Genomic DNA, 27479 nt, shown 5'->3' with positions numbered 1-27479 from the left:
CATGTTACCGAATACGGCCAGTATATCATTCTTAAAATGAAACTGTTTGTTTGCACATGTTAAGGCCCATCTACAAGTCGAGGGGATACAGTAATGTTTTATGGGGCCATAAAAAGTAACTTACTCTCTTGGCAAGACATATCGTAAAACTGGCCTATTTCGTTAATTTATTTGTCGTAGTAAAACTCACCGCTGTGTGAGTTCATTCGCTGCATCCACGGGTAGATCGGGATGTTACTTTTCTGCTCCTGAGTTCCTGCTCTTCCTTGATCCAGACTGTATTCTTGAGCAATGTGGCTTTGTGTGTTGAGTCCCATGTTAGTTTGCCTGCAGCTGGGCAGCACCTCCTTGTCCTGAAGAAACACGTTTGATCCATACTCATACTGTGCCCTGCTGGAGCCGAACACCACATTATCTTGAGGGGAGTAGAAAGGTGCATATATCCGATTCTGGGTCACAGCTGCGCCGTACGACGAAAAATGTCTCACTGTGTCATAGGTGGTGGAGTTTAAGGGGACGTTAGGCAGGACATCTTGGCCACCGGATAAATGGCACGAAAGCGACGGGTTTGCAAAATAAGAATTCATGCCTTGCTTTGGAAACCCTCTCTCCAACTCTCCCCACTTCTTTATCGGTCTCTTTTCAATCTCCTTCCCTGTAAATCTCCCTATCGCCCGTGTCAACCAACTCCACCTTTCTCCAGGATCTTCTGTTTTTCCTCGACTTTCTGCCTTCCTAAGTGGACTTGAGCTACTTTGACGATTGAATATTATTAATTTCCAATCTTCGGTTAAGACGCGCAAACCCGAGTGTTATAGCCGAGGCTTGGCTCGGTGAGAGACAATATGACAGTGTCAGCTGACCCTTCTCAGCCAATTGAGGCGCAGGAGTTGAGGCGAAACTGTAGCTTTTAGCTCACAGCTTGAACATTAGTGCTAAATGCCGATAAACACAACGTGGATTTGGAGAGGCGCACCGTCCAGCTAAACGCAATGGGAAGTTTGGACTTCAAGTTTAGAAGCATTTGTTTTAGAGGAAGACACGGAGCTGTTAACCATGTTCAGTGGGGAGGGGGGAGCAGGAAATCTGCGTGGAAACCCAGTAAATCACGTTTTTCTCCAAGTCCAACGCACAAAAAATAAAAATGACATGTTTGAATCAAATAATTTTACACAAAACAGTCCTTTTAGTGTGACAGGGAATTCTGACGTGTGTTTGTGTCCTGCACTCATTGCTGTTTTCACAACAGTTACACGCTTGGTGCCCTTCAGGAGGACTGGATGAATATTGGAAGAGTTTATCTCAGCCATATCAGTGAGTTTCCAACAAACTGTTAATGTGTCCTTTGTGTATGATTTATCTGTCAAGTGAGCACAGCTTTTTGGGGGCAGGGGGGGGGGGTTAAGAATGCGTTTATAGTCTCTTTTCTGCGAGGGCAATAAAACAAGTAACGTTCCACAGCTCACCAAGAGCTATCTCTGCAGCGGAGCAGCTCAAGGCTATCATCCGGACGCACAGATGAAAGCGCAGGGCAGCATTTGAGGGCAATCAAGAGACAGACGCAACAACTGCTTCACGTTTGATTTTTTTTCATGTCTTTAATAATATTCTTAAGTGCTTTAGTGCAAAGGAGTAAAAAAATTGGCCAAAAGTCATTGTGGTTCACATTGAGTGCATGCTCCAAAACCGTTGAAAATTCAGGCCGGTCTTCTGTTGTAGGATCAAACACAATGCTGCATAACCCCACCATAATGTTTGTCTTTTTGTGTTGTTCTGATCTCACTTCGAAATTCCTCTGACACTCAAACAGGAAACACAAACCGATAATTATCTCTGAAGCTAATTGCGGGGTTGGAACTAACTTTGGAGGCGTATTGAAAAACTGGCAAAAGTTCATACTGGCGCAGCACTGAAATTTGTAATTCTTGTGATTTATTTATTTTTATCATCCGACAGGCCGCACAATTTATTTATTTAACTGAAGTGTTATTATTTTTCTTATGACAAAGGAGACAGCGTTTTTATCTTAATAGCTTCTCATTGCCCCAATTCAAAGGCTTTTAAAGTGAATGAAAAATTAAACCGCACATATATGCGCTGGAAACGACAATTCACATTATCTCGTTTCGTATTGCAACACACCATAATAGATGCCAATAAAATAATCGATACAGATATTGGAAATGTCTGCCGAAACGCTGTTGTGCTGCAGCAGCCAATTGGTTAAACGCATTGATTTTTTTTTCTTTTTTTTCAGTACTACGAAGTGGTCCAGCCTAAACATGCAACTCTGTTTTGGTCAGTTGCTTGGAATCCTGAATACCGTTAAAGACAAAAGAACAAAGAGGAGGAAGTAAGTGGTGCAATAAAAGTTTCCTTTTACCTATTGGTGACCGCCTGTGACATCCGCACCATGATTCCGAGCAAATACGCACCAGATTGAAGCCTGCGTTAAGCAGAAAATCAGTGCTTAAATTCTAGTTTGCTGTCAAATATATTTTAAATACATCAATATATATAAAATTGTTTATGGATGTATAAAACAAATAATACAATCAAAAGTGTGAAAACTGAAAGCAAATATGTGTGTTTTGTTTTCAGGCTCGTTTCTCTCTCAAACACACACACGCACGAAAACCCGCTCGTCCTCAAAGTGGAGGCTGTAAATAAAAGCTGAACAGTGAAGCCAATGTGTGGACTGGAATGCAGCAGAGGCTGTGTCCGTGTGCAGCATCAGAAAGGTCATTCTTTCCCCAGAGTTTTAGTGTTTTATGGCGGCCCGTGAGGCAAATAACATGCACACAGCTTTGGATGCACAAAGGGATGGAGCCGTTTGCCTCACGTTTGACGATTCTGCTTTTTTGTAGAGAAGGGGGAGTGGAACAGAGCTCCTTTACTAAAATAGGAAAATATTCGTTGGAACAACATTTTTTTAAATCTACAAGTTATCGATTTTACTCATTATGACAATGGTGTTTTAATAGATATATTTTTTTATTTATTGTTCGTATTTTATTTGCCAAATTTTAAGTGTCAGTATAGTGTAACGCTAAGTAGTCATAAATATTATTTATACTATATATACAATATACAATTATTATTTCCACTTTTTAAATCCTTCTTTTCTTTTTGCAAAAATTAACATGTCGCCCTGCATGTGTTTATGCTTTAATTAGTTCCAGTGCTGAAGGCCTAACCTGCAACGAGGCCCGTCTGTACGTCTGTGAACCTGTTAGTCCTCTTTAGATGAAGACAGCCCTCGTTGTCTGACGCCACAACATAACTCAGTGTTTGCATGAAACCTTTAAAAATTCCTGCATTATCAGCCATGATTAAAAACACACAAAAGAGGCAAAGTCTGGTGTATTTTCCTCTCCCGCGCTTCTAATGAGGAGTAATTCACATACTAACAATGTAAAGCTCTTCTAGAAGCACTTCACCATCGCTGGCTAGTCCAATTAATGTCCGGAAGTGTTCGACTTCATGCTCGTTAAGCACTCAGGAAGCTGCTGCCCAATGAGCACATGTTGATCCGCACGTCATAAATTATGACCATTAGTTTGGGGAAAATTTTTGTCCTGTCGGGGTTTGTAAGTGAGTTTCTAAATGTGGTGACGCAGACAGCTTCACGACTTTCATGGAGTTTGATGTCAGCTTAACTCTGCTTTTTAAAATCCTAAAGAGCTCAACAATGGCCCGCGATTTTCCCTTCTTAATCTTAAAAGGAGATTTACCTAACAAGTCGTTTATTAATGGACTTTCCTCTCTGTTTCTCTCTGCTGGCTAAATAAACGTGCTGCAGCAGCAACGTTTCATAAGGGAAAAGCAAATAGGTTGGAAGGGCTTTCACAAAAAGAGGCTTTGCCATACTTCTTAATAAAAGATAAAACAAAGCTGCCACAAGAGCTAAAAAGCATTCCGCTTCACTAAGCGGAATTTTCTTTCTGGAATGAAAATAACAGAACACCGTGGGCCTTACTGGTAATTCCTAAAATGAAACAACTTTAAATGGACCGAAAGTGCTGCTCTCTGTCGCCCCCATACACACACACACACACACACAGAGGGAGAAAGAGAAACACACACCCCATTTCCTGTTTCAATGTTAAATCAATGGCAAAAAAGGTTCAAGTATGAACATTTTCACTTGTTTGTGCAATTAAATTTTTGTATTTTAACATCTCAAACATAGTCTTGGAAGAGGAATTTCGGTTTCTTGCCTTTTTATTTTTTTAAAATAATTTGCATATTTATTTATTTATTCAAATGGTAAAAGTCAGTCTTAAAATTAAAGCAATTATTGCAATGACAATAATAATAACAATAATTATCAAAATAATAAAGGCTCAATGTAATCCTGCTAGTCTCATTGTGCCTGATTTCTTACAAAACGGTCGCGTTGTTTTACATTTCCAATAAAAAACAATATTTTTGGAAAATAACTGATGTTCCTGATTATGTTGAAGAAAATCTCTCTCTGTATTTTTCCTTTAAGAGTGTAAATTTTTACCTTTTCCCTTATCACTGGTAATGTAATAAGCAACACAAATAATTGTTTTTACTTGGAGAAATGAATTTAGAATGTTTAAAAAGAGAGAAAATACAAATTAACAAAAATAGAGCAAAACAAATCACAAATTCCCAAAAACCTCCTGGGCATCAGCTCGCTGCAGTTTATCAGCCGGGTCAGCTGAAATCCGCAGTGAACCTCCGGCGACAACCAGCCAGCCATAAACAACAAAGCTCAGCACCCGCCCACCTTCACGTGAACCTGTCTGATCGCTAGGGGGCACTGTTAAGGCCATCTCTGTGCCTTAAAAATACAAACCAATAATATGTCTGTTATTTTGACTAAAAATGTGCATGTATAAATAAATATCTGTCATAAAAATGATGCAGCTCACATTGTCTGCACTTTTGCTGACACGCAAGAACATAACAGTCAACAAAGCCAGCGCACAGAAGAGCTACGTCAGCCAGCACTGACTGTAATTCGTCACTGCCTGGTCACAAGGGCCTATGAGTGATGAGAAAGTTCACGATTAGAGTGCAGTTTACTACAACAGATTAGCACAGCTCTTGTGAAATGTTTTCCCCACGATGCCAGCCGCACGCAGGTGCTCCAAACAATGAGGAACCATGACAACCGCTCCCAGCATCAGCATATCTATATACAGGCTACAGGTTAGGTCAGCCCCACGGAATAAACTTCCTTAAACATTCTCTACGCCATGCACGCTCAAGATCAACGCCAGCAACAAAAGTGCGTCAAGAAGTTGTGAGAGAAGATTGGATCCTACCTGAGCTGCCTCTGGTGCTCCAGGCAGCAGCTGAGGGGTCATAATGGCAGCAGAGTTTTATCAACATAGCGCGCGTCTCTTGCTTCTTTTCACTCATGTTGGAGGGCATCTACTAGAATCGGACTTTCTGTCTGCTGTGGAAAGACTTTTCTGTCGGGATCGCCTGCTGTTCTCCAAGTCGCACCGTTTAATTGCGTTCAGAGGGGGAGAATGAGGCTGGCTGCGGCTGTAGAGGCGGTAACTGTCCGGAAGATCCATCTGTCAGGAAGTCTCAGATCGGCGCTGCATCGAATCCGGTCATGAAGCAAAGTGGCTTTGGAACATTTTTAACCACCACAAAAGAGGAAAAAGGCGTTTCTACTCTGCGGCTTAGTCTGCTGCTGATTCAAGGGAAGGAGCAGGGAATAGACAACAGCATAAAGTTCATGTTCACAGAGCGTGCGCCACGTGGCTCGCCGCAGCCAATCGTAGGAAGGATTCAGTCGTAAACTTTTATTACTCAGCTGTAAATTTCTCTCCTTTAACAACCAGGAATGTTTGCACCCATCTTTTGATTCCGCTTTTTCCTCTTAAGAAAAAACTAACAACGACCGCACCACAACAAGATGCGACAAAATCCTCGGTGTTACACAAAACGTGGAGTCTGCCAGACAAGGTGTGCACCATGACGTAGCCAAAGCAGCGACTGTAGACAAATAAGTCTAAGTCAATAACTGACAAATACGTTTGAGTCAATAATTGACAGTTAGGTCCACCCAATTTTTTCATTCAACTATGAAAACCCTCAATTGATTATTGTCTTGATTTTCCAAGCGTCGACAACCTGCGCGTCATACCCTGCATCAACGAAATGCTCCACATGCAGGAGAGGTGGTGGAGCTCTAACACATCTTTACACAGATCAAAAAGGAAAGAAAATAAAGCTATATAGAATAGAAAGTCTGTAAAAGATTCACTTTAACTGAAACATTTTTAGAGACTTTTTTTTAAAAAAGAGGTCAATATAAATAGGTTCCTGCGTCATCAGCGGTGTCTGGATGAGTATGAAACCCTGGTGCATTTTCCACTCATATGGTAAAAACAATTGCAAGCATATAATGTAATGCTAAAAGCATTAGTTTCATGGTATCCAAGATATAGACAACACATGCTTTATCCAAACCCACCAGGCAGATTGTACGCAGTCTGGCTCTTTTTTTAAGGAATTATTTTGTTGATGTGGCGAAATATAATTTTAAAGCAAGTATTAAGAATGCAATAATAACAAAAAAGAAACATAACTGTCAAACACTAGAAATGCGGGGAATCCTCGCAGGCCGTTTTTCCCGCAAACAGCAGAGCCACAAGGAGACAAAAGACGCAGAGCCATGTGACCCATGTCTTTACACCCCAATAAAGTTTACTGCAGGTACACTAAACTTTATTGGTAATGTTAACTCACTAGTAAAAGTATATACACACTCACAACCGAGAGGGATTTCTCCAAGCGGTGAGATGGATCTATGTGCAGGTTTAGACTAGCTGGGATTTTTTTTTTTTTTTTTTTTTTATGAATAACGCGGAAAGACATTAGAAATTAGACAACAAAAGGGAGAAAAAACCTGTAGGTTTTCAGATACACAAGTGTCTCTATTTGCTCAGTATTAAGTTTTAGGACAAAGAAAAAGCTAAAAATTGGGTTTCAGGTAAGTCGGGGATTTTACAATGTGATCACATCCTGTTCCTCACGTTTTCTTTCGTGAGGCTAAACCGGCTCTTTAAGATTTTTTTGAAATTTACAACAAAAAAAGAAACCTCTGTTTTTGATTAGTCTGTTTTTCATTTTCTAAACCTTTTTTTCATTTGTTACCTATACACTTTAAATGCTGGTCCAATTTAAAGTAAAACACCGAATTTGTTTTGCGTAAATTGACTCAGTGTAAATGTCTGTCTATGAAAGAAATTAAACATTTCTTTTGAATTTAAGATTTCATTTTAAATTTAAAAAAAGGTTTGTTTCTATGTAGTTATTAAGAATATATATATAAACACACATCTATATTTATAAGGTGTAATAACATTGTGCAGCACTAACCGTGTCTCGTCATTTGCATTCACAGCGTTAGCTGCACACACTGTATTCAAAAATGTCAACTGAGCGGACGAAGTTTGACCACAGTTATTTCATTTTTGTACGGCAGTAAGGGTAAAAAAAAATTTAATTTGTGCAAAGTATGAAAAATAACTAATAACTATGAAAGTTGTGCGTTGCCTCTAAGTGTTATACTGTTGGCACTTTAAGAAAAACTGGGTTGACTTTGATTTTTTTAACATAACATCTTCATTCTGATTGGCTTTGATTACCTTTGCCTTAAAGTGGAAAGGGTGAATTGCTGAACTCAGCATATTTGAGCTGTGTTTGTTGTTATGTGTCCTGATCACATCTTCTGTGTCATCCAGATCATCTTACGAGCACGGTGAGGACGACACAGCGCTCAGGAGATTCCTACATGCACTTGGCCTCCTGTCCCTCCTCATTTCTGCACCCCGACGCATCTTTGGGTTTATCTGGACCCAAAACCCTCCGCGGCGAACAAAAATGCAGTCCCTCCTAATGCTTTGCCTTTATTTAGTCTGATTATTAAGGCAACACCCTGGATGTTTGCTTGTCTCATCGGAAAGTGATATAACTCATCCCGAGATTCATTAATGAATGCTTGACTTTCTCCCAAAAGAGAGGGTGTTTCTTATTAAAAGGATGAATCAAATATGACTTAGGCTGTGAAAAGTGGGCATGCTGCGAGAGGGACTCACAGCTTTCCCCAAAATGTTAAATTAATACAACTCTACGTGTATACTTTCTTTTTTAAGTTGGTAACTAAATGAGTTTACTCAAGAGGCTTTAAATGCGTGCGCGTTTCTCTGCCCTTCTGGGCTGAGAGATGCGCAAACAGCACGTGTTAATGAAAGCGCCTCTGCATGTTTTGCCATTTTATAATTAAACTGTTTTAATTGGGATAATTTTTTTTATCTTGAAGTGCACATGTGCGCTTTGCAGGATATTCATGTGAATATGCACATTTCAAACGTGTTGTACGTGTGTGATGGGTGATCAATAAAGAGCAGAAATTAACGTGAGCCATCTTGTTTATTTGTGATTTTACATCAACAACGGTGGAGGGGAGGGGGCGGGGGCACACAGTTCCGTCTTTCACAGGAGAAACAACAGGAAACGAGCATATTGTTAACATCAATATAGAACAAGACTTACATAAAGATTATATTCAGTGCAAAACAACTACGCTATATCACCAACACATTAAAGTAAATTGACCTCACTTTAAAGACGTTGTAATTGTAGCAGGTACGCAATAAGTGTGCGTCATAGGCAGTTTTAGTTGTTGGGGAAATATAGCTTGCAATCACGTCGGAGCGATGCCGCACTTGTGCGGAAGGTAAACTCCGCAAAGGCAAAGCTCTGAGATTAGGTAGTGCCGTGGTAAAATCTCTCAATTGTTCGCTTGGCTTTCAGCTACTTGTCCTCCCAAGACTCCAAAAAATTGTCTTCAACAAGTGTTTATTGTATACTGGGTAAAAGCTACATACACATAACTTAATCATAAAAGATTGATATAGAACACTAAAAAATGTTTTAAACCATATGAAATCTCTATATTCAGAAATCTCTATTGCAATTTCCCCAGGTTTAGGTAGCATCAAAGGATTTCAAACTGTTGCGTTTCCCTGGTAATCCTAGAAAAAAATTCTGATGTCTGATGGCTAAAGTTTCTTTCAGCTGAAAACAAACTGAAACAGTCACAATTCTGATAATCGGACGTGTGGTTTATACATGGGCTGTTAGCCAATGTGGAGCTGCTGTAATGATGTCTGAGCACTCTCTGAAGCAGGCCTACATTTACGCATTTGGGGGGTGTTTGGAGAACCTCTGAAATCATGTTTTAATGGAAGCTTGAAAGTATTTACAAAATAACTGGGATTTAAAAATTAGTTTCTTTTCGTCTTTCTTTTTGCAAATTAGTAAAAAAAAAATAGCTTCGCCATTTTCCATCTAACATGCGTTTAAAGTTATTTTTTGTGCCAAGGTTGATTTTATTTAAAAAAAATTGCTAAAGAGTGGGAAAGCTCCCCAAATGCGGATGGGCTTCGTGATTTTTTTTCCCTGGGGGGGGGGGGGGTAAAATTTTGCCTTTTAGTCTTTTTATGAAGCAGGATTTATTTATTTATTTTTTTGGAGGGGGGATTCCTCTTGACAAAATGGAAGGGTGGTCATAAAGTTGACGCTCACTGCCTCCTTGTGACTCTTGCTCTGTTTATGGGAGCCTTCTTTTTCTCTTTTCAGCCATATAACCATAAAAAGGACAATAAAATCACTCCTTGCTCTCCTCTTTCTCTTCCGCTTCTTTCTCCTCTGCTTCTTCCCCTTCACCGTCCTCGTTGCCCTCTTCCTCGGCTTCTGCCTCAGCCTCCCCTCTCTGACCCGGAAACTTGTCTTTGTTGTTCTCTTTTTTCCACTTCATCCTTCTATTCTGAAACCAGATCTTGACTTGCCGCTCGGTGAGGCTAAGGGCGTGGGACACCTCGATCCTTCTCTTGCGGGTCAGGTAAGGGTTGAAGAGAAACTCCTTCTCCAGTTCGAGAGTTTGGTAGCGACTGTAGGTTTGCCTCCCGTTCCGTCTGCCTGGGGCTTAAATGAAATAAAGCCAGATGTTAGCTGGATGGACCCCCTTCCCCAAATTAATAAATAAAACAGGAATTTGTTTACAAAAATATATAAGTAGTTGAACATGTGCTCCTACATGTTTGAGAAGAAACCAACCGATCTTAGAGTCAATTTAAGACGTATAGCTGCAGTTTTTATACTCACTTCTGTAAAAAGTTTAGTAAAACTGAATGGCACTCTCTTTGAATTTTAAAAAGTATATGTCCAATTTCTCTGGTTCGTCGGTTTTATCCTTCAAAAACAGCATCAAAAATTTGTATGATTCCCTCAGTTAAAATCAGGGGCCCAAAACAGTCTAATAGCCCCCCCCCTACACACACACACACACACACAACTATCCTATTTCAGACGCATGTAGGAGGAAAATAAGGAGGTACAGTATAAAAAAGCTGAGATGAGATAACAGAAAGATGGAGACAGACTGATGATGTATATCTTTGTGAGTAGATAAAGCTTACACCTGTGTGGAGTCACTGTAGCCTGATAGCCTGAACAAAATGGTCAATGGATGGAATATAATATCCACTAAGCTTTCACGATTATGGCTCTTTTAGTTTGAGCCACCATGGGCCTTTGGGTCAAATTACTCCTAAAACCCGGAATCTGGATAATCGGGGTGCGTTGTGTTTCATTTAGCCCTCATGCCACTCTGAAGGCTGATGGTTTTGCAGGGTCTCATCACGTTCCAACCGATGACTAATCCCCCCCCCCCTCTCCTTTATAGAGTTCCACAGATATCTACAGTGAAACGGTGATTGACTTCAAAGAGCGTGGCGTTTGAGTTGTGATCAGTAATTCGACATTAAAAGCACGTTTGAAAGCGGCCCTGTATGGACATGTGCTGCAGACTCATGGCAGCTTTAAACTCAGGTTGTATATGCCCCATCATGCTCTGCAACTTATTTTACTCAACCTTTTAGAAACATACTCAAGCAGAATGCACTCACGTTGCACAAGAACACGAACCGGACAGATGCACGCAGGCGCGCACAGGCGCCTCTCTAAGTAAAAATAATAATGATAATAATAAAGACTCTGACCGTGGGGTCTCATCCAAGGAAACATAAGACTGGGAGAGGAGTTTTGATTTAAGTGGCCTTGTCCTTCTCCGGGGTTAGAGCTGCTCGACGATTTACAGTCTGGGTATTGCGCTAGGCTTGCGTCTTGCTGGGTACCATAAAGCGTTTGCCTTGGAAGAGCTTCATATCCATAAAATTTCGTTGCATCTCCATGGCAAGCCAACGCGCAGGGGTTTTGCTGGTATCCGGGGTTGGAGATCCCCGTGGTCCCGTGGTGAAAAAAGTCCTGCACATGATGGGACGGGTGCTGGAAGCCCGGTGCTGCTGCTCCGGGTCCGTAAACCAGCGTGTGGCTGCGGGCAACGCTCTGTGGAAACCTGCAGTCGTAGTAAGTTGGCTCCAGTGACTCGCTGCCTTTGTACTTAGAAAAAAGAGGATTAACAAAATAGGAGCTCATGTTTTGTCAGCATCAAGTATGTGCTCTCCCGCAGTAGAATATCTCCTTAAGAACGATGGCAGCCTTTTGTTTAGGGTCCCAACTCGCACCGCGCGCACAGGCAGACAAACCGGAACTAGGAAAACGCTGCCCCTTTGGACAATCTACGGCAGCTCACTCTCTCTGAGTCGTCCCTCTCATCGGATTTCTCTCGCAGTCGTGCGCGTTCTTCTTCGGGCTTTGCAGTCTCAAAAGCAGCTCATGGCGTGAGAGTTTGCATGTACGTAAGCTGCGATTACAGCTGGATTGTCCCACCGGCACAGTCACGGACGCTGCTCTTTTCTTTCTTTTCCCTTTTTTTTAGCTTCCCACCCAACCGCCCCCACCCTCATCCACCTTCCCCACCCCTTCATCTTTCCATGACCGGTCAGACGCGGGCCCTGCGTATTACCACCTTGAGCAAAGCTTCACTAATCATAACCCAACAATCTAAGAGGCTGTAAACATGATCAATGCTGTGTTTATCACGCAGCTTTGTTACGCGCTGACCACCGGAACTGAGCAGTGGGTCGAATATGAAAGCGAGGATGATGTATTTGTGAACTCAACAAAGTAAATGAGTTTGAGGCGGGGAATGTTCCCCTTATATACACGATAAACCATCATTTTAATTTGGAGTTTGGGCCCATGCACAAGCTCAAAGTACCTGTCCAGATCCCATCTGATGGACTCATGAGGTCAGCTTCCACATTTGTGAGGGTGCTAGTGTTAGTGTTATGCCATCAAATGAAACTATGGTAAAACGCAGACCTGTAAGGAAATGTTGAATTTAAGAAAATAAAAATATTTCCCCTAATATTCACCACTATGAAGGCCAAGGTGACGCACTTGCGCCAGGTGCTTTTAAAATCCCGTCATACGCAAATATAAACACGACCTATGAATACCGTGTGCCACTAACTGACCCCGTAAAACCGGCGAGGAGACGCAGTAAATCTCCCACACGGGAGTTCATAAAATGTAACATTGGATGTTTAGCTGCAGTCTGCGGAGCTCCCTGCTCAGCACAACTTTGCTCCTGACATGCAAAAGCGGTGGCTTGCGTGGTTTTTCTGGGGTTCCCTGCGTTTTTTTACGCATTTTTATAAAACATAGTGAGAGAAGCATTATACATGTTGACACCTTACAATCTCCCTTCATATAAATAGTCACATCCGTTTTAAAAAAGCCCATTTGTCTTTCTTTTTCCAGTCTTTATTATAGTTTATTGTTTATTCATCATATAGATTTTTTTATTGAATTCTGTACTTGTTCATTATTAAAATAAATAATAATAAACTTTTGGTTAAATTAAAATGCTTCTGAGTTTTTCTTTGTTAGGTTTTCTTCTGTTTTTCCCACATTTTCTAAACCATTTTTTAGTGAACTAAAATGAATTGAGAACATTTTTGATTTACTTATTTATTTGTCTAAAAATTAATCAAAACATTCATTTCAATGAGAACCGGGGTTAAGGTGTAAAATGTGTTTGGATATCGGTAAAAATGTATTCTTTATTTTATTTTGTGCAGTATTTGAAAAAAATAATTATCTCCCCAAACACCTCATGTTTTCCTATCTTTCTTTTTAACAGCAACGAATATGCATTCACAAATAAAGGTATTGATTAATAAATGCAATGCAAAACATGAGAAATCAAACGAACACATGTATTTATGAGCACATTTACTCATATCAGCAGTCGTTCTAAAGTGCTGCTCTGTGGCCGATTACACAAAATGGGATGCTTGACCAAATCCTTCACTTTGTCATCGATAGGTTACTTTTCATTCTTCAGCCAAGCCACAAAGCAGTTAAAAAAGTCCGCCAACAGTCAGGCTTCGCTCAAAACACGGACCAACAGCGTCATCTAGTGTTCTGACCTCCGCCGCACCTGAAGCATCCCACCAATCAGAAGCCTCCTCAACGTGAAACGAAATCCTTCCATTTGATGTTTACGTTGCAGGGGGAAAAGGCATTATTTTAAATCAAAATCTATAATTTTGTTGTATTTGTTTGCCGTCACAGACAAAGCAACCTTGTAATGGTGCACCATTTCCTGTTTTGGTAACAGCTGCGTTTTACATTTTTTTTTCCAAATTAATGCTCTCCAACCATCGACTTTTCCACATCTTTTGATTGCTGATTCTTTCACTCACATGAAGTGCAGGAGTGGTCGAAGCAGGAAAAAGCCGCATGAACGCTGTACACGACTCTCCTTTGAACGACTCCACCACTACCGTCCATTAAAACCATAAAGTAATTTAGCCCAGACGTCTAGCCAGTTAGTCGAGTTTGCTTTGTTCGTCTGCATTTGAGACCAACAGCCGAGCTCCAACAGGGGCCGTAAAACTGGCATTTTTGTCCGGGATGAGCGGAAATGCACGGGATTGGGCTTTGAAATTACGGCATCCTGCTTGTATTGTTTGCCACCACAAAAAGGCAATTTAGACCTATCCCAGGAAGCAAACGCGGGACATGGGAAATAGTCTCTTACTTGGATGTTAGTAGTGCGCATTTTTCAAATTTCTGCCAAAACTCTCAGCCTGACTGTAAATAATGCAGCAAAACTCCACATTTAGACACATTTGTTTCTATTCCAAACAAAAGGCCAATTTTTTTCAAAGTATTTAACAAAAATATAGTTTTTCGCTCGTTTTCTCCCCTTCATATTACAAGAAAAACTTTGGAAAGCAAATAAACGTTGCCACTGTTGATGATCTTGTAAAAACACACCCAAACTAGAAACATTTGTGGGAAACTTTTTGTTTTATTTAATTGGCCCATTAATTAGATTAGTATGTCATGTTTAGATAGCATCACTGCGGATCAAGAAAAGTGAACCAGAAACAAACTGAATATAAATGGGCCATAAATTGCTTCGAGCGTTTTCCATTTTGCACAGAGCTCACATTTGTGTCATTAACACCTGTGCTTGAAACATGCAGTTCAGTCTGCACAGATAAGTGAATTTCTCACAATAAAAAAATAAAATAATACTCTGATGTGAAGATGTAACCCCACGGTGAAATTACAAGATGTTCCCAAATGAAAACAGAAAGCAAGCACTGGTGAATATGGTTATATTTACAGAGCTCTAAAGCTACTGTCCACATAAACTCGAAGGCTACAGTTAAAGAAGAAAAGAATGCACAATTATACAGCAACAACTACCACAAAATACAAGAAAAACGGATGGTTCGTAGATGCCCTATTTCTACTCAAAGACCACACCTGTGCGCCAGTGTGTGTACAAATGAAACAAACATGAACCGTTCACAACATAAATTATGTTTTTTTTTTAATTCAAATTAATTCAAGTTTCCATCTTCGGAAAGTTATTTGTATCCAAACTGCGCTTGTTTTTATTCTTTTTTATTTTTTTATTACAAAAAAAGTCAAAACACAAGTCTATTTTCTCTCTATTTTCTTCAAACGCTGGACAAATTATATAAGTAAACTAAAAAACATTTATATTAAGCTTTTAACAGTCTGGACGTTGGGGTTAATACAAAATCCAGCAAAGTGATAAATATGAGAACATGGATTAGGGGTGGGGGGTGTTTTGGTACATCTGTGCTGTCCAAGTGAATATAGTGGTTAATGTGGTTGTTCTGTCGCTGCAGTCCTATCACTGATCCTTGCTGTCGCCCTTTTCTTTGTTCATTTTCTTCATCTTCATTCGCCGGTTCTGAAACCAGATTTTGACCTGCCTCTCGGTCAGATTCAGAACCCGAGCCACCTCGTATCGGCGGTCTCTGGTTAGGTACATATTGAACAAAAACTCCTTTTCCAGTTCGAGAGTCTGGTACTTTGTATATGGGCATCGCTTCTTCCTCGTCGAACGAGCATGTATCCAATTTGCCACAGGGTTGTCTGCAAAAAACATAGACAGGGTCAGCAAATAAATGAATAAAAAATAGACACCTTGTGAATTGTCTTATCAGAGGATGCACTCCAAAGAATTGAACATTTAAAGAACATATTCTGAGCTTTACACTGACCAACCCTTCCTTGATTTGCTTCCTTGTCCTCTTAACTTGTGAGTAACACCGTCGTAAAATTCTCAATGCGCTTATTCACTTTATTGGCCCATAAAATGGCCCGTGGTTCAAGCCTTTACAGGTCCGTGGTGAAAGTCTTCGAGTATCTCCCTACATTCCTCAAGATGGCTGGAAGAGTCATGTGAATTTGCTTTGGTCGAATAAAGAAGAGTAAATTGTCAGTTGTGTGTCTATAATCATCCCAGAATTGTATGGATTTGTCATGTCTTTTGGGTTAAAAAATAATAAATGTGCGTTTTTTTAACCCCAAATACCTAAAAAAAACTCACGACGTTTAATTGATCTTAATAAAGCTGTCTTTTTTGAAGAACAAATACATTAAAAGCACCTTGCATGTTCTAACATTATGGACCATCCAGCCAAATTCAACGTCCTGCTCTGGGTTTGAGTCCATGTTTACAACCCCGTCTGCTTTTATTGCCCCAATATTAGCCTAGCAGCATTTGTCTTTTATAGTTCCTAAAGCTTCCCCCAAGCATAGGCGGTTTAGAGCTAAGCTGCAAAGGGAGGAAGAAACAGCTTATGATTTCATTTTACGCAGGACGATATAATGGCTCTTAGCAAAAGCTGTTTTTATACAATCCAAACAGGGCTTCCTCTCTGGCTGTAAGACACATAGGAGCTTGAACTTACTGGGATCGAGCTCCGGCTTCTCCTCTTTATGCTTCCCCGAAGTCAGCAGCTCCGACTCTGGAGAAGGCGCATTCTGCTGCGTCTTGTCTCGCATGTCAGTGGATGAACAATACAGATAATCCGTGTAGGTCCTTCCATTTGTGCCGAGACATTCGCCGGCTCTGTGGTCCGGAAAGGCGTCGGGCTTCAGTCCATAGTGCCTGCCGTTTCCCGGATAGCCATGGAAAGGCACGGCGCCTGAAATCGGCTCCAGCCATGAGCGCATATACCGCGAGTCTGTGCTTAAGTGGGGTTGGTGACTGTATGGATGGTAAACCACTGATGACTGGGAGTGGACAGGGGCCCAGGAGGAGGAGAAGACGGGAGGCTTGGGTGCGAAGCTGCAGGAAGGATAATCGCCACACTCCGGCACCAAGGACGTCGGTCGAGGGCCAGCTGGGTGCGAACCGGGCGCCGAAAACCGAGCCGCCGCGATGACATCGTCGCTTTCATGGTTGATCAAGGAATCCACATAATAATTAGTTATGGGACCCGTGGTCGACATGTCGAAGCCTCCGCGACTCTTTTACATGCATCCGTTTATTATATGGAGTGTATGTGTACTTTTTTATCTGGCCATAGAACAATCAAGGCAGGTAATTATTTCTCAGAGCTTCCCGGGCTCCTATTGGCTGCCTCGCTGACACGTGATTATATTTACCCCCACAAAAATTGTACAGTGGATCAATGCGCCACTCATCCTCGGATACGTAGCACATAAATGGGATTCATGAATGCGCTCTTTTGCCCCTTTTTTGGACATGCAGAGGTAAACTTCGACCACGAATGTCGCTTTTATAAAGATATGACGCCTCCTTGGAGCAAGTGATGGGCTTTCCTTCAGTCGCAGTGCAGACATGCGCAGCATTCCGTCTGAAAGCGAGGAACTATTTGATGGTGTAATCCATCTCTGCCAAGCAAAGTCTACCATAGTTCCAAGCAGTGACAGTGGAGATTGCATTGTTAGAGCTTTAATTGAATTTCTTTTTGTTTAGCTTTAAGTTTACTAAAGCAAAAAATGATTAGAAAAAAAGTTCATTTTATGTCCGAACAGACATGGTTATAAAAAAATACGGCGGCCTGGTGGAGGACGAACGCATTTTCATTAAAAAAGTGTTTTTTGAAAAGTACAAAACACAGGGATCTGCATAATTTTACGGTGGATCAGATCAAAACATTCCTTAAAATAGGATTTGTGGATTTGTCTGTCTCATGGAAAGCAGCTCCACTACAGCGCACTATATTCGACAGCTCTCCATTCATGTTTTTTATACCCAACAATAAATTTTAACGAGGATCATTTGATTATTCAAAAACGTGCCGTTAATATGGGCAAAAGATCGGCGCGCAGATAAAACCACCCTTGTATGCACACTTTTTGTTGTTTCTGAAATCAGAAAGACCGTGCGGGACAGGAACAGGAAAAAGGAAAACAGGAGTTGCTAAAAAAAAAAAAGGTTCGACGAAAGCCTTAATTTACAGAAATCAGGCGAGGCTACAGTTGTTTCCAGCAGCACGTATTTACTGTTTTGTCCACTTGTCATTTAGCAGAATTATCGTGTTACTTGGACGACAAATCACGAAATATGATCACGAGCAGTGAAATCAGAGAAGCTCCACTCTGCACATTTAAGCAGCTCATGTTGAAGAGTGAAATGGACTTGTGATGACATGATAAGATAGGTTATCAATTATTAAAACTCCCCAAAAAAGATTTCAATACATGTGTGTACATGCGTTCTACCTCACTTATGTTTCTGTTTTTTTATTTCATTGTTTAAATCTCTCTTTGTAAAATATATGCAGCTTGTTTGTATTTTTTACTTTGCAGCACAGTTTTTTTGAACGAAGCAGAGCGTGGTCAAAAAAAGTGTAAACACTAGGAAAAGAAGTCTAAATAAGGGTGTGCAGGCCTGACAGATGTTGCGTGCAGAAGTAAAATTATTGTTGTTGGGCCAAGAAAAAATCCTCTTTACTGTACTAAAAGTAAAATGAGCTCATATTTGCTTTCATAAATTTAAAAATACGACACTAAAATGTGAACTGTGCATAAATCCCAGCCAAAATGATAAGGGCTACCACAAGTACATGTGTGTGCGCGCGCGTGTGTGTGCGTCCATGTCTGTGTGTGCACACGCATGCGTGTCTGTGTGTAGAACAGTTGTAACATTTTAAAAAACAGTTTAAAGGTATTCTACAAAGTCACTGACAGCTAAATATAGACCTAATTTAACGTTGATAAATTCTTTTTGACGCTCCTCTTTGGATGCATAATCTCGGGTCATCTCTGTCCTCGCTGCTGAGTTCAGATTCAACTATGAAATTTAAAAGGTCAGACACAGACATCAAACGGTGTCCGGGTGCGCGCTGAGAAATGTGCAAGTTAGAGGCAGCTAAATACTTCACCACGTTTGTGAGAATTAACTGTTTTCAATACAATTTTGAAGCAGTTTTTAGTCTTGCAGGCAGATTTATCTTTTAAAAAAAATGCATGAAGCGAAATACACAACTTTACATTAAATGTGTTTTTGGTGGGGGGCGAAGCATTTTTGTTTTTCCTCGTGCAGTTCACCTGCGCGTGCATGCGCTGGATACGTGTATAATAATCAGAGCCTTTCATGTTTTTAATGGAATGTGAAAAATTGTTTTCCCACGTCTCATATGTTTATTTTTACTAATATTTCGCAGTAAAAACATGTGTTGTCATCAGATGAACTGGTCTTGATTTCATTATTATTATCATTATTTTATTTTAAACATAACTACAGTCTATACCCGCATTCAAGAATACTGCTTTACGGCTAACATTTTCTGTAATGAGCCATGTCATTTGATTTTTTTTTGACACATTATGATTTTTAACATCCATTAAGCTATCCACATACAGAAAAAAATATTTAAAATCTTTCAAATAAATATTTAAGGGAAGACGGAAAGTGAATCTTTGCATATGTGAAATGCAAAGAAACGGGGTTGCTGTTGTCCTTCTTTCCCAACTGACCCAAATATTTCTCTCTAATATTGACATTTTCAGTGAAACTGTGAATGACAAATGTCATGCACTTCGTAAAACATTAGGGCCCACGACAGAAATACCTTAAATGGCGGGTTGAAGGCAGACGGAGACAAAAAAGAAAGTAAAAAAAACACCTCTGAAACAAAAACAAATTCCAACAATAATTTTTCGAATTACAACACACCTTTTCTCGTGAAGATACACGAACTGCACTGATGTGGCTCAGCAACAACTCAACGCTCTAATGTTGAAAAGAAGAAAATGCTCGCTAAAGGAAAAAAAACAAGAATAGCTTCTAAATCAACAATGGAAAAAACGTCGCCAATGACTGACGCAAAACATGACTGGTCGATGTCCAATAGGCTGCGTGTTTACGCACACTAAGGAATACACTTCCGTTTTTTGTTTATCATAGAAATCGACTAATATACGAGCAATCCCAAATTAGACTTCAAGTGGGCGCTGAGGGACAAACACCTGACATAGCAGGGGGCCACAGTCTGCATGGGCATGGATGCAATGGTGCACGGGGGAGATTTCGGAAAATTCCGTTTGTGTTTGACTATATATACTGACTAAATCAGTCTCAATGCTTTCACAATTTATTTTTAAACTTTCCAAAAAATTAACATTGTCATTCCGATGTTAAAGAGTCATGGGGATACCTTGGAGCATCTTATGGCTTCAGGGAACAAATCCAGCAGAAAACGGAGGCTGACACAATCCTGCCAATATTTGAGGGAAATGTCTAACTTTTGTGTGTTTGTTTATGGAAAAAAAATTAAATAAAATTAAAAATATCATATTAAAGAGAGGAAGTAAAACGTGCCTGAGGTAGCAATGTGTAACTACACTTAATGTAATTGATGCTAACCTCAGGCAGCAGCTGATTAAACCAGTGAAATTCAAGATCAAACGCAGCCTTTGTCCCACACACAAACACAGATGGAACTGGGGTTCCATGATCAGAGAGGAGCGTGATATTTTAGAGACATTTTCCACCAAAAGTCTGCATATTAAGGACTATGGACAATTAAAAAGGAACATCAGGAACATCACGAGTTATTTATAAAAAGGCATGTGCTGAACAGGCTACACAGATGGATCTCAGTGTGATTCCCTTCATGGCCTGAAATGGTCTTCGCTGCAGTAAAGAGCTTTCTATAAAAGCTTCTTGTTGGAGATAATTTAAAAAAAAAGGCTTCATTCATTTTACCCCCCCCCCCCCCCCCCCCCAACGTGTCAAAAGATTCTTAATCAAAGTGTTTCATCAAGTTATGATCCAACCCTTTAGGTTGTTTTCCTTCACCTTGAGCAGCACTAATGATGCGCATTTCAGACCTGCTATTTGATTTCTGATGTAAATTACAATCTAATCAGCTCAACACCCCCTTTGGTTTAATCACTTTCTTAAAAAGGATTTGATTGAAACTTTATTTGGAGGAGATAGTAAACTTTTTACAGTCACCCATTCGGTCAGTTTAAAATAAAAGCTATTTTTTTCTTTAAATCAGATGGCGTGGATAACTTAAAATATGAAAACTTTAAAATATTTCAAGAAAATCATGTAAATATAGAAAGAGAAACATAAAGCATATTTGTTAGCTGGGTTCTTGTGTAACCCGAAAAAAGACATAGCTGTCTTTGTTGATGAAATAATAATTTCGAGTGTAAATTATGAAGATATTGTCCTACACCTAAAGAACTTAATACAGAAATTTTCTTCTGTATGAAGTTATTTTTTTCATTAACTTCAGAATTCACGTTTAATTAAATAAAAAGAAAAAACAAATGAATGTAAAAAAATAAAAAGGCAAAAAAAAACAGACAGTAGCAATTATTGGTTCTTGTCTGATCACAGAAGTGTGAGGAACTCATCTTGAGCTGCGTCGAGAAAGTGTCTGTCCTGCGGCTTCAGTTCCTGTGCGCCACAACAAAGTGAAATAAATGACTTTATGTGCATATGGTTTTAGGGTGAAACTGTGCTGCTCTTACAGCCTGTTTCCAGCGCTGTAAAGTCTTTGTGAGTGATGCATTCCAAGGGAGACACTCATTCAGGGGCCTGAATGAAAGTGACTTTGGATTCTAGACTGTCTTCCAGCGGTACTAAAGCCATAATGAGGGAGCTGAGAAAACAAGGCGAAATGGAGAACAGACACAAACACTGGGCTCCCACATGAACGATGCTGACTGTGACCAAAGAGGAAATTCTACAAGAGAGGTACATTGTAAAGATACATTCTATTTTTCCTATAACTTCATTATTTACTACTGCTGAAGAGTATAAATCTTTTCACTGTTAAATATAAAATGTATTTTTATTATCCTCTCCACCAATAGCTAAAAATAAACTTTATAGGAAAGAGATTATAATTTTCTAACACAAGTTTAAAATTGATGTGCACATCTGAAGATAATTGGGAGGAGCGAGATGCAGACCCCCTGCATGATGAAATAAGTAAAAAAGTTTAACCTCAAACTTTACACTAAACCATCGTCTTTTTTAGGGGAAGTCTTAAGCGCAAAAACGCTGCAGAAAATGGATTCAGCATGTGCAAACTCAAAAACAAAATATAAGTAACCTCTTTTCATTTCTAAAAGGGTTTTAAAATTCTGCTACACAGCATTAATGTAAAGTAATTCCATTTGTCTCAAGCGTGATGCATACAACTTTTAAATTAAACATTCAAACTTTGACAGACATAAGACTTAAGGGCGAACAGAGAAGCGGAATGAGAAACGGTATTTTTTTATGAAAACACAGACTTGTTCTGCAGGAAACCGAATGCCTCAAGTTAATTTTTTCCACGTAGTCTGTGTTTCCATTGCTTCAAATATAGCAGCTGTGACCACAAAGAATACCAAACGTGCAGGAACGGCTCACGCAACACAATACAGTCTAAAACTTTACCCCAGGTTCTTTACAGCCTATTCTCCTCGTGAGGACCCCAGAAGCGTTTACAGCCCACCACAAAAATAACAGCCAAGAATGAAAACGTCTCTGTCCAAGGTATTGCTGCTCAGTTCATTTACAATGCCATTTACGGGGACTTGGGTGACTGACTGTAAGCGGTAATTCAGCGGAAATTGTGCCCTTGATGAAGACGAACTGACGTAATCAAGGCAGTTTCTTGTTGCCGAGCCAGGAAGCCAACCCCAACAACATGAAACTACCTAAACCACGCTCCAGCTTCGCGCAAAAGGGGTTAAAAATCCATTTCAAAGAGGGGGAAAGCATGAGGATCAACACAACCCAGCAAACACACACACACACTGCATAACTGCACTTCAGTCACTCTGCCTTTTTAATTATTTCTCAATATACATTAAATCATTGATTTCATGCAAAAATCTATAAAGAAATGTAGCATCCCAGTCCAGTCAGACAAGCATAAAAAAATCGAATTCAGTCTCACCGGAAATAGAACCTAAAAACAATTAAAAAATACTAATCAGAAGGGATCATTTGCACTTCAACAAGAGCAACAATAACCAGCAGCATGTTTGCAGATGCATAACAACTTGATATGAACTATCAACAAGAGAAAGCGTGACTCTCGAGCTGTCAAGCATGCTCCTCTGACAGCTGTGGGACGCGATCCAAAACAGGAAATAAAAGCATTAGTCCTACCTGCGCTTGCCTCCACGCGGTCGCCTTCCTGGGTTATCCACGTGCTGTTGAAGCGAATATTGCTCCTGCGTCTCCAGCAGTTTGAGTCCTCTTATCCACCATCTTTCTTATCTCCCTGCTGCCACAAAGCTCCATTATCTCCGGGCAGAGAGGCGAGGCGGATACTCCCTCCAGCCCCAGCGCCTCGGCTTGGTCCTGAAGTCTGCTGTGTGGATTAGCCCTCCTCCACACACACCTTTAAACGCATCTTTACTGCTGCAGCACATTATATTTGCAGATCATAAAATCCACCCCCAACGCTTTCCAGGGCGAACCTGACATTAGAATTTTATGACCTTGACTTACTGTGGTCACCTGGATAATATTTAAATCAACGTTATGGTCTCCCACTTCTATTAAAACCGCCATGATATTCTTCTCCCATCCGCAGTGTCTATCCCTCCCTCTCATTTTCACCACTGTACCAGGGGAAGGACAAAGTTAGTAGCAGCTCCTATTTTTTCTGCTCATTTTTATTGTTTTGGGCACGATTAGCCATTTTCTTAATGTCATCTTGTGCATGCACCTTACACTGCACGGAGACACCACAAACACCGACGAGGAAGTAGCACACAAGTGACAAGACATTCATTAGAGCCCAACAAAGTGAAGCTGCATACATGCCAACAGTTATTTACAGGATGAGACTGTGACCTGTTTGCCTTTGTTTCACTTTTAGGTGGAATTATCACAATGATAGTGCCGCACTGTGCAGTTTGCTATGTTTTGTTCATCTAGAAAGGCACAGTAGGTGTGAGCGCGTGCGTGTGTGTGTATATATGTGAGTGAGTGCGTGTGTGGGTGGATGTCCGTGTTGTCGCATGCATGTTCGTTGTAATCCATAAGTGAACCTATGCGCGCGCATGTGCGTAATAGTGTCATTTCGCTTGTTAAATCAGGAGTAGTTGTAAACTGCGCCCTGCTCCCTTTCACGGGTCTCCCTGTTCAGCTTCTTCAGCTTCATGCGCCTGTTTTGGAACCAGATCTTGACCTGTCTGTCGGTCAGGTTGATACTCCGGCTGATCTCCAGGCGGCGCTCCCGAGACAGATACATGTTGAACAAGAACTCCTTCTCCAGCTCTAGCGTCTGATGCTTCGTGTAGGGACAGCGCTTCTTCCGTCCACTTTTGGCTTTTAACCAGCTTTCTGTTGTCTTTTCCACGGGTGAGTCATCTGTTAGGGCCAGACAAACACAACAATGAGGGCCAGCAGCGCACATAACAAGGAATACTCAGTCTAAGAACTCAAGGTAACCGCCCCTGTCTCATGCCAAACACTACCTGGGTGTGGTGGACTCTTCCCTCCCACTGACAAAAGAAAAACACTGCTGGCTTTAGCTAAACCTCAGCTGATTTAGAAATAATTTTCTGTGTAATGAAAAACTGTAATTAGATCAAATCAAATTGAGGAATGTTCCGATTTCCTCTTCCTAAATTGGGCCTCAGACTAACATAAAAAAATATTGCCACCGAACGCAGATGCCTAATTAATATTTGGGGATTTATTTATTTAAAATGAATAATTAAAAAATGGCCTTTATTTGATTAAAACTATTAACAAGAGTTTAAGGCGTTTTATAGCTAACCATCCTTTACACACACACGCACACACACACACACACACACACCCAAACACACAACACATTCAGCTGCGTTTTCTGTTAGTCTCTTCATTAGTGTAAAGGGTCCACGGAGCCAAAACAACGCAACGTGAACGCACAACGTGTGGCCACCATTTAATCATTTCCGAAACATTTAATTCATTGTGAGGGTATAATATCACACACACTTGCGCGCACACACACGCATTTACACAGTAACACTGCAAAACCTCATGCATCACTTAAATGCTAACATTCTTGTTTTAATAATAAAACAAGAATTAAAAAGAAATTCCTGAATCTGGAAAATAACTTTATTACGAGGTAAAAACAAAACAAAACACGGTTCATGAATTTGAAAAGAAAAAAAAAACTCAGGTAAGGAATAAAGAACAATATAAACAAATCCCTAACTTTAAACAACACCAGATCACCATAGATGAAAATGCCAAATATAAAACATTTATGTTTTTCAAGGGTTATAAATATTGATAGATAGATAGATAGATAGATAGATAGATAGATAGATAGATAGATAGATAGATAGATAGATAGATAGATAGATAGATAGATAGATAGATAGATAGATAGATAGATAGATAGATAGATAGATAGATAGATAGATAGATAGATAGATAGATAGATAGATAGATAGATAGATAGATAGATAGATAGATAGATAGATAGATAGATAGATAGATAGATAGATAGATAGATAGATAGATAGATAGATAGATAGATAGATAGATAGATAGATAGATAGATAGATAGATAGATAGATAGATAGAAATCAACAAATGTAATTAATTAAAAACTATAAATAAAGTATACGAGTTAAACGAATGACTTCAATGACATTTTAGGGAAATCATAAAAACTTTCTTTATTCTTTGCATTATTTCTCAATAACAATTTTGTCAAAAAAAATCGTTGAAAGAGAGAGAATTCGCCATTTTTGTTTAAGCTATTTTTCCAACTTTATACTCACAGATAGCAACTAATGTTCCTAAAAAAAACTGTTTAAAAAAGCATTTTAAACAACATCGTAACCTTGTGGGAAAAAAACCTATCAACGCTAATTTCTGACGGATAAAAAAAAAAAAACTTTTAAAGACAGCAAGGAGCTACTGCGCGTCCTAGAGTAGCCTTGACTGTGTCTCAGTGTCCAGAATAGTATCTGTATGTGGGCTCTTGTACTCGTAAGCGAGCGTGTTTATTTCAATGATAAGTGCTCATCCGATACTGTCACATTAATGAGGAGGTGTTAAATGCCATGGCCCCCGCAGCCTCTGCAAGGCCGGATACAATCGGAACACAACGAGCCTACACAAGGAGCCTGCACACTAGCTCAACATGCAACTCCAGACGTATTTAATGGATTTAATGACTACTTGCAAATAATCTGAACATGCACGTGCACGCAATTGCATTTTTAAGAAGACAGGTTAGGTGCATGTGTATATGCACGCGCAGGGAGGGGGTGAGGGGGCGTATTGTAATCTACCTTTTAATTCTGCGTCCGAGTTATCTGAGCAGCTACTAGTCTTGGCCTTCTCTTCCTTCCTGCTCTGCCTCTCCTCTGTATTTGAAGGCGCTGTCTCTTGCGCAGATGTGCTGCAGTTTATTGTGGATTCTGCTCTTGATTCCACAGAAGGCGCCAAGTGGGTCAAAGAGAAACCGGGGGGGAACTGCTGCTCCTCCCGCTGCGGCCTGTCCCCGCTGTACACCTGGAAACAGCGGCTTGAAGAGGCGACAGTCTGCCCAGGCCGGCTGCCATTGTCTCCAAGCCGGATGTAGGTGGTTGGCTCTGTTGTCTGCTTCCCCTTATTGCTGTCATCCTGATAGAGGCAGCAAAACGCCTCTTCTTTGACGCTCCCTGTTGGAAGCGAGCAGGGCTGTAAACACTGGGCAACAGGTTGCTCGTCCCTGCTGGATTTGGAGACCGGGGTCCACGACGACAGGTAGGGTGCATCCTGGAAGCCGCCGAGCGACACACCGCTTGGAGCAACATCGTCTGTTTTGGAAAGTGTAGATAGTCCAACCTTTCCAGAGTTTCTCATCACTGAATATCCGTACTCTGCAGCTGAGTGGATGTACATTCCAGGGTTGCTGGGATAACCCTCACTCCTGAAGGAAGATGATCCTCCCATCAGCGAATCCATCAGGAAGTTACCAGGCGCTAAGTTATTCGGACATGTCATATTTGCTTTAGACAACCAAATAATCACGGGGTGTGTTGCTTTGCTCTGAGCTATGAGATGTAATCGGGAGACAGGGGATAGTAGGATGCTGACATCTTTTAGAGGGGGGTGCAAAAATATCAGTAACATAATTATGGATGTTCGGAGACATGTCATGTGAGTTTCAGACCAATAGCGGCGTGGAAGTGGCCTTGAAGCTCCAGACTGAAGTGACGTCAGCGCGGTCAAGTTGGAAAAACCGAAGGCTTTTCCGTGGAGCAAGAGCGCCACCTAATGACCGTTCATTGTCCAAATCAGCAGGCCCACATCAGGAAGAACAAAGGACTGCTGCTGCTGCTTCGGACGGATTTTTGTGGACAATAAATGTATGGTTTCTGTTAATTTGAACTCCACAAAACTTAAACTTTAGTTATTTTTAACATGATGTTTTTATCAGCTGTGATTGAGCTGTGAATGCGGGGGATTTGATTTCAAACAAACAATTTTGTTGCTGTTTTTACTCATGGATTTTTGCTCTGTTTTCATCGATTTGCACTTTTCTGCCACCAAATTTGAAAAGGTGAGCATTGTCTGGTTTTGAACTTCAAAGTATTGAAGGTGGATTATCATAGAAAACAAACTGATCAAACGAGTTTAACAGCCATTTTTTTCGCTTGGTCGTTTGTGAATTTAATATTTAACAAATGTGATTTAGTTCTGCTTTCACATAATTAAAAGCATCTCAACCTGATATTAATTTAAG

At 40.4% G+C, this 27479-nt stretch overlaps 3 protein-coding genes, 2 long non-coding RNA genes and 1 other non-coding gene across 11 annotated transcripts in view; 2 read left to right on the top strand and 4 right to left on the bottom strand.

The window, feature by feature from the left end:
- Nucleotides 1-1354, bottom strand: part of hoxc6 (homeobox C6) — a 2699-nt gene extending 1345 nt beyond the window's left edge. Inside the window, exon 1 of one of the 2 annotated variants that reach the window (XM_004070467.4) lies at nucleotides 191-1354. In XM_004070467.4, coding sequence (XP_004070515.1) covers nucleotides 191-587 — 397 coding nt within the window. In that variant the 5' untranslated portion in view covers nucleotides 588-1354. The remainder of the gene's footprint in view (nucleotides 1-190) is intronic. The other variant, XM_011477116.3, reaches the window with a different exon arrangement.
- The window catches only part of LOC105354371, a 14299-nt gene extending 5372 nt beyond the window's left edge, over nucleotides 1-8927 (top strand). The window contains exons 2-4 of one of the 3 annotated variants that reach the window (XR_909009.3): nucleotides 1250-1314; nucleotides 2258-2353; nucleotides 7740-8927. This is a non-coding gene — a long non-coding RNA (uncharacterized LOC105354371). Of the gene's footprint in view, nucleotides 1-1249; nucleotides 1315-2257; nucleotides 2354-2601; nucleotides 3352-7739 lie in introns of those variants that run through there. The other 2 variants (XR_002290536.2, XR_002290537.2) reach the window with 2 other exon arrangements.
- hoxc8 (homeobox C8) lies at nucleotides 3374-26908 on the bottom strand. 3 transcript variants are annotated; one of them, XM_020704671.2, is made up of 4 exons: nucleotides 26041-26908; nucleotides 22898-24109; nucleotides 5301-9984; nucleotides 3374-4029 (listed from the first exon to the last, which is right to left on the bottom strand). In XM_020704671.2, the coding sequence occupies exons 1-2, from the start codon at nucleotides 26891-26893 to the stop codon at nucleotides 23832-23834; spliced, it is 1131 nt and encodes a 376-aa protein (XP_020560330.1). In that variant the 5' UTR covers nucleotides 26894-26908; the 3' UTR covers nucleotides 3374-4029; nucleotides 5301-9984; nucleotides 22898-23831. The 3 variants fall into 3 exon arrangements, with proteins under 3 accessions (XP_020560330.1, XP_023811984.1, NP_001156722.1); XM_023956216.1 differs by lacking the exons at nucleotides 22898-24109; nucleotides 26041-26908 and adding an exon at nucleotides 11061-11818; NM_001163250.1 differs by lacking the exons at nucleotides 3374-4029; nucleotides 22898-24109; nucleotides 26041-26908 and adding an exon at nucleotides 11061-11496 and having other exon boundaries at nucleotides 9668-9984.
- Nucleotides 14893-16809, bottom strand: hoxc9 (homeobox C9). Its single transcript, NM_001201492.1, is given in 2 exon segments — nucleotides 14893-15390; nucleotides 16212-16809. Coding segments are annotated over 2 exon segments (789 nt in total). The 5' UTR covers nucleotides 16756-16809; the 3' UTR covers nucleotides 14893-15145.
- mir196a (microRNA 196a) lies at nucleotides 22362-22466 on the bottom strand. Its single transcript, NR_107106.1, has one exon. It is a non-coding gene; the product is annotated as a microRNA 196a (primary transcript).
- On the top strand, nucleotides 26383-27479 carry LOC105354372. Its single transcript, XR_909010.2, has 2 exons — nucleotides 26383-26497; nucleotides 26620-27479. It is a non-coding gene; the product is annotated as an uncharacterized LOC105354372 (long non-coding RNA).

Source organism: Oryzias latipes, chromosome 7 (genome assembly GCF_002234675.1).
Source record: "Oryzias latipes chromosome 7, ASM223467v1".
Lineage (NCBI taxonomy): Eukaryota > Metazoa > Chordata > Actinopteri > Beloniformes > Adrianichthyidae > Oryzias > Oryzias latipes.
Note: the sequence above shows the minus strand (reverse complement) of the source record. Positions and strands in the feature narration are given on the sequence as shown.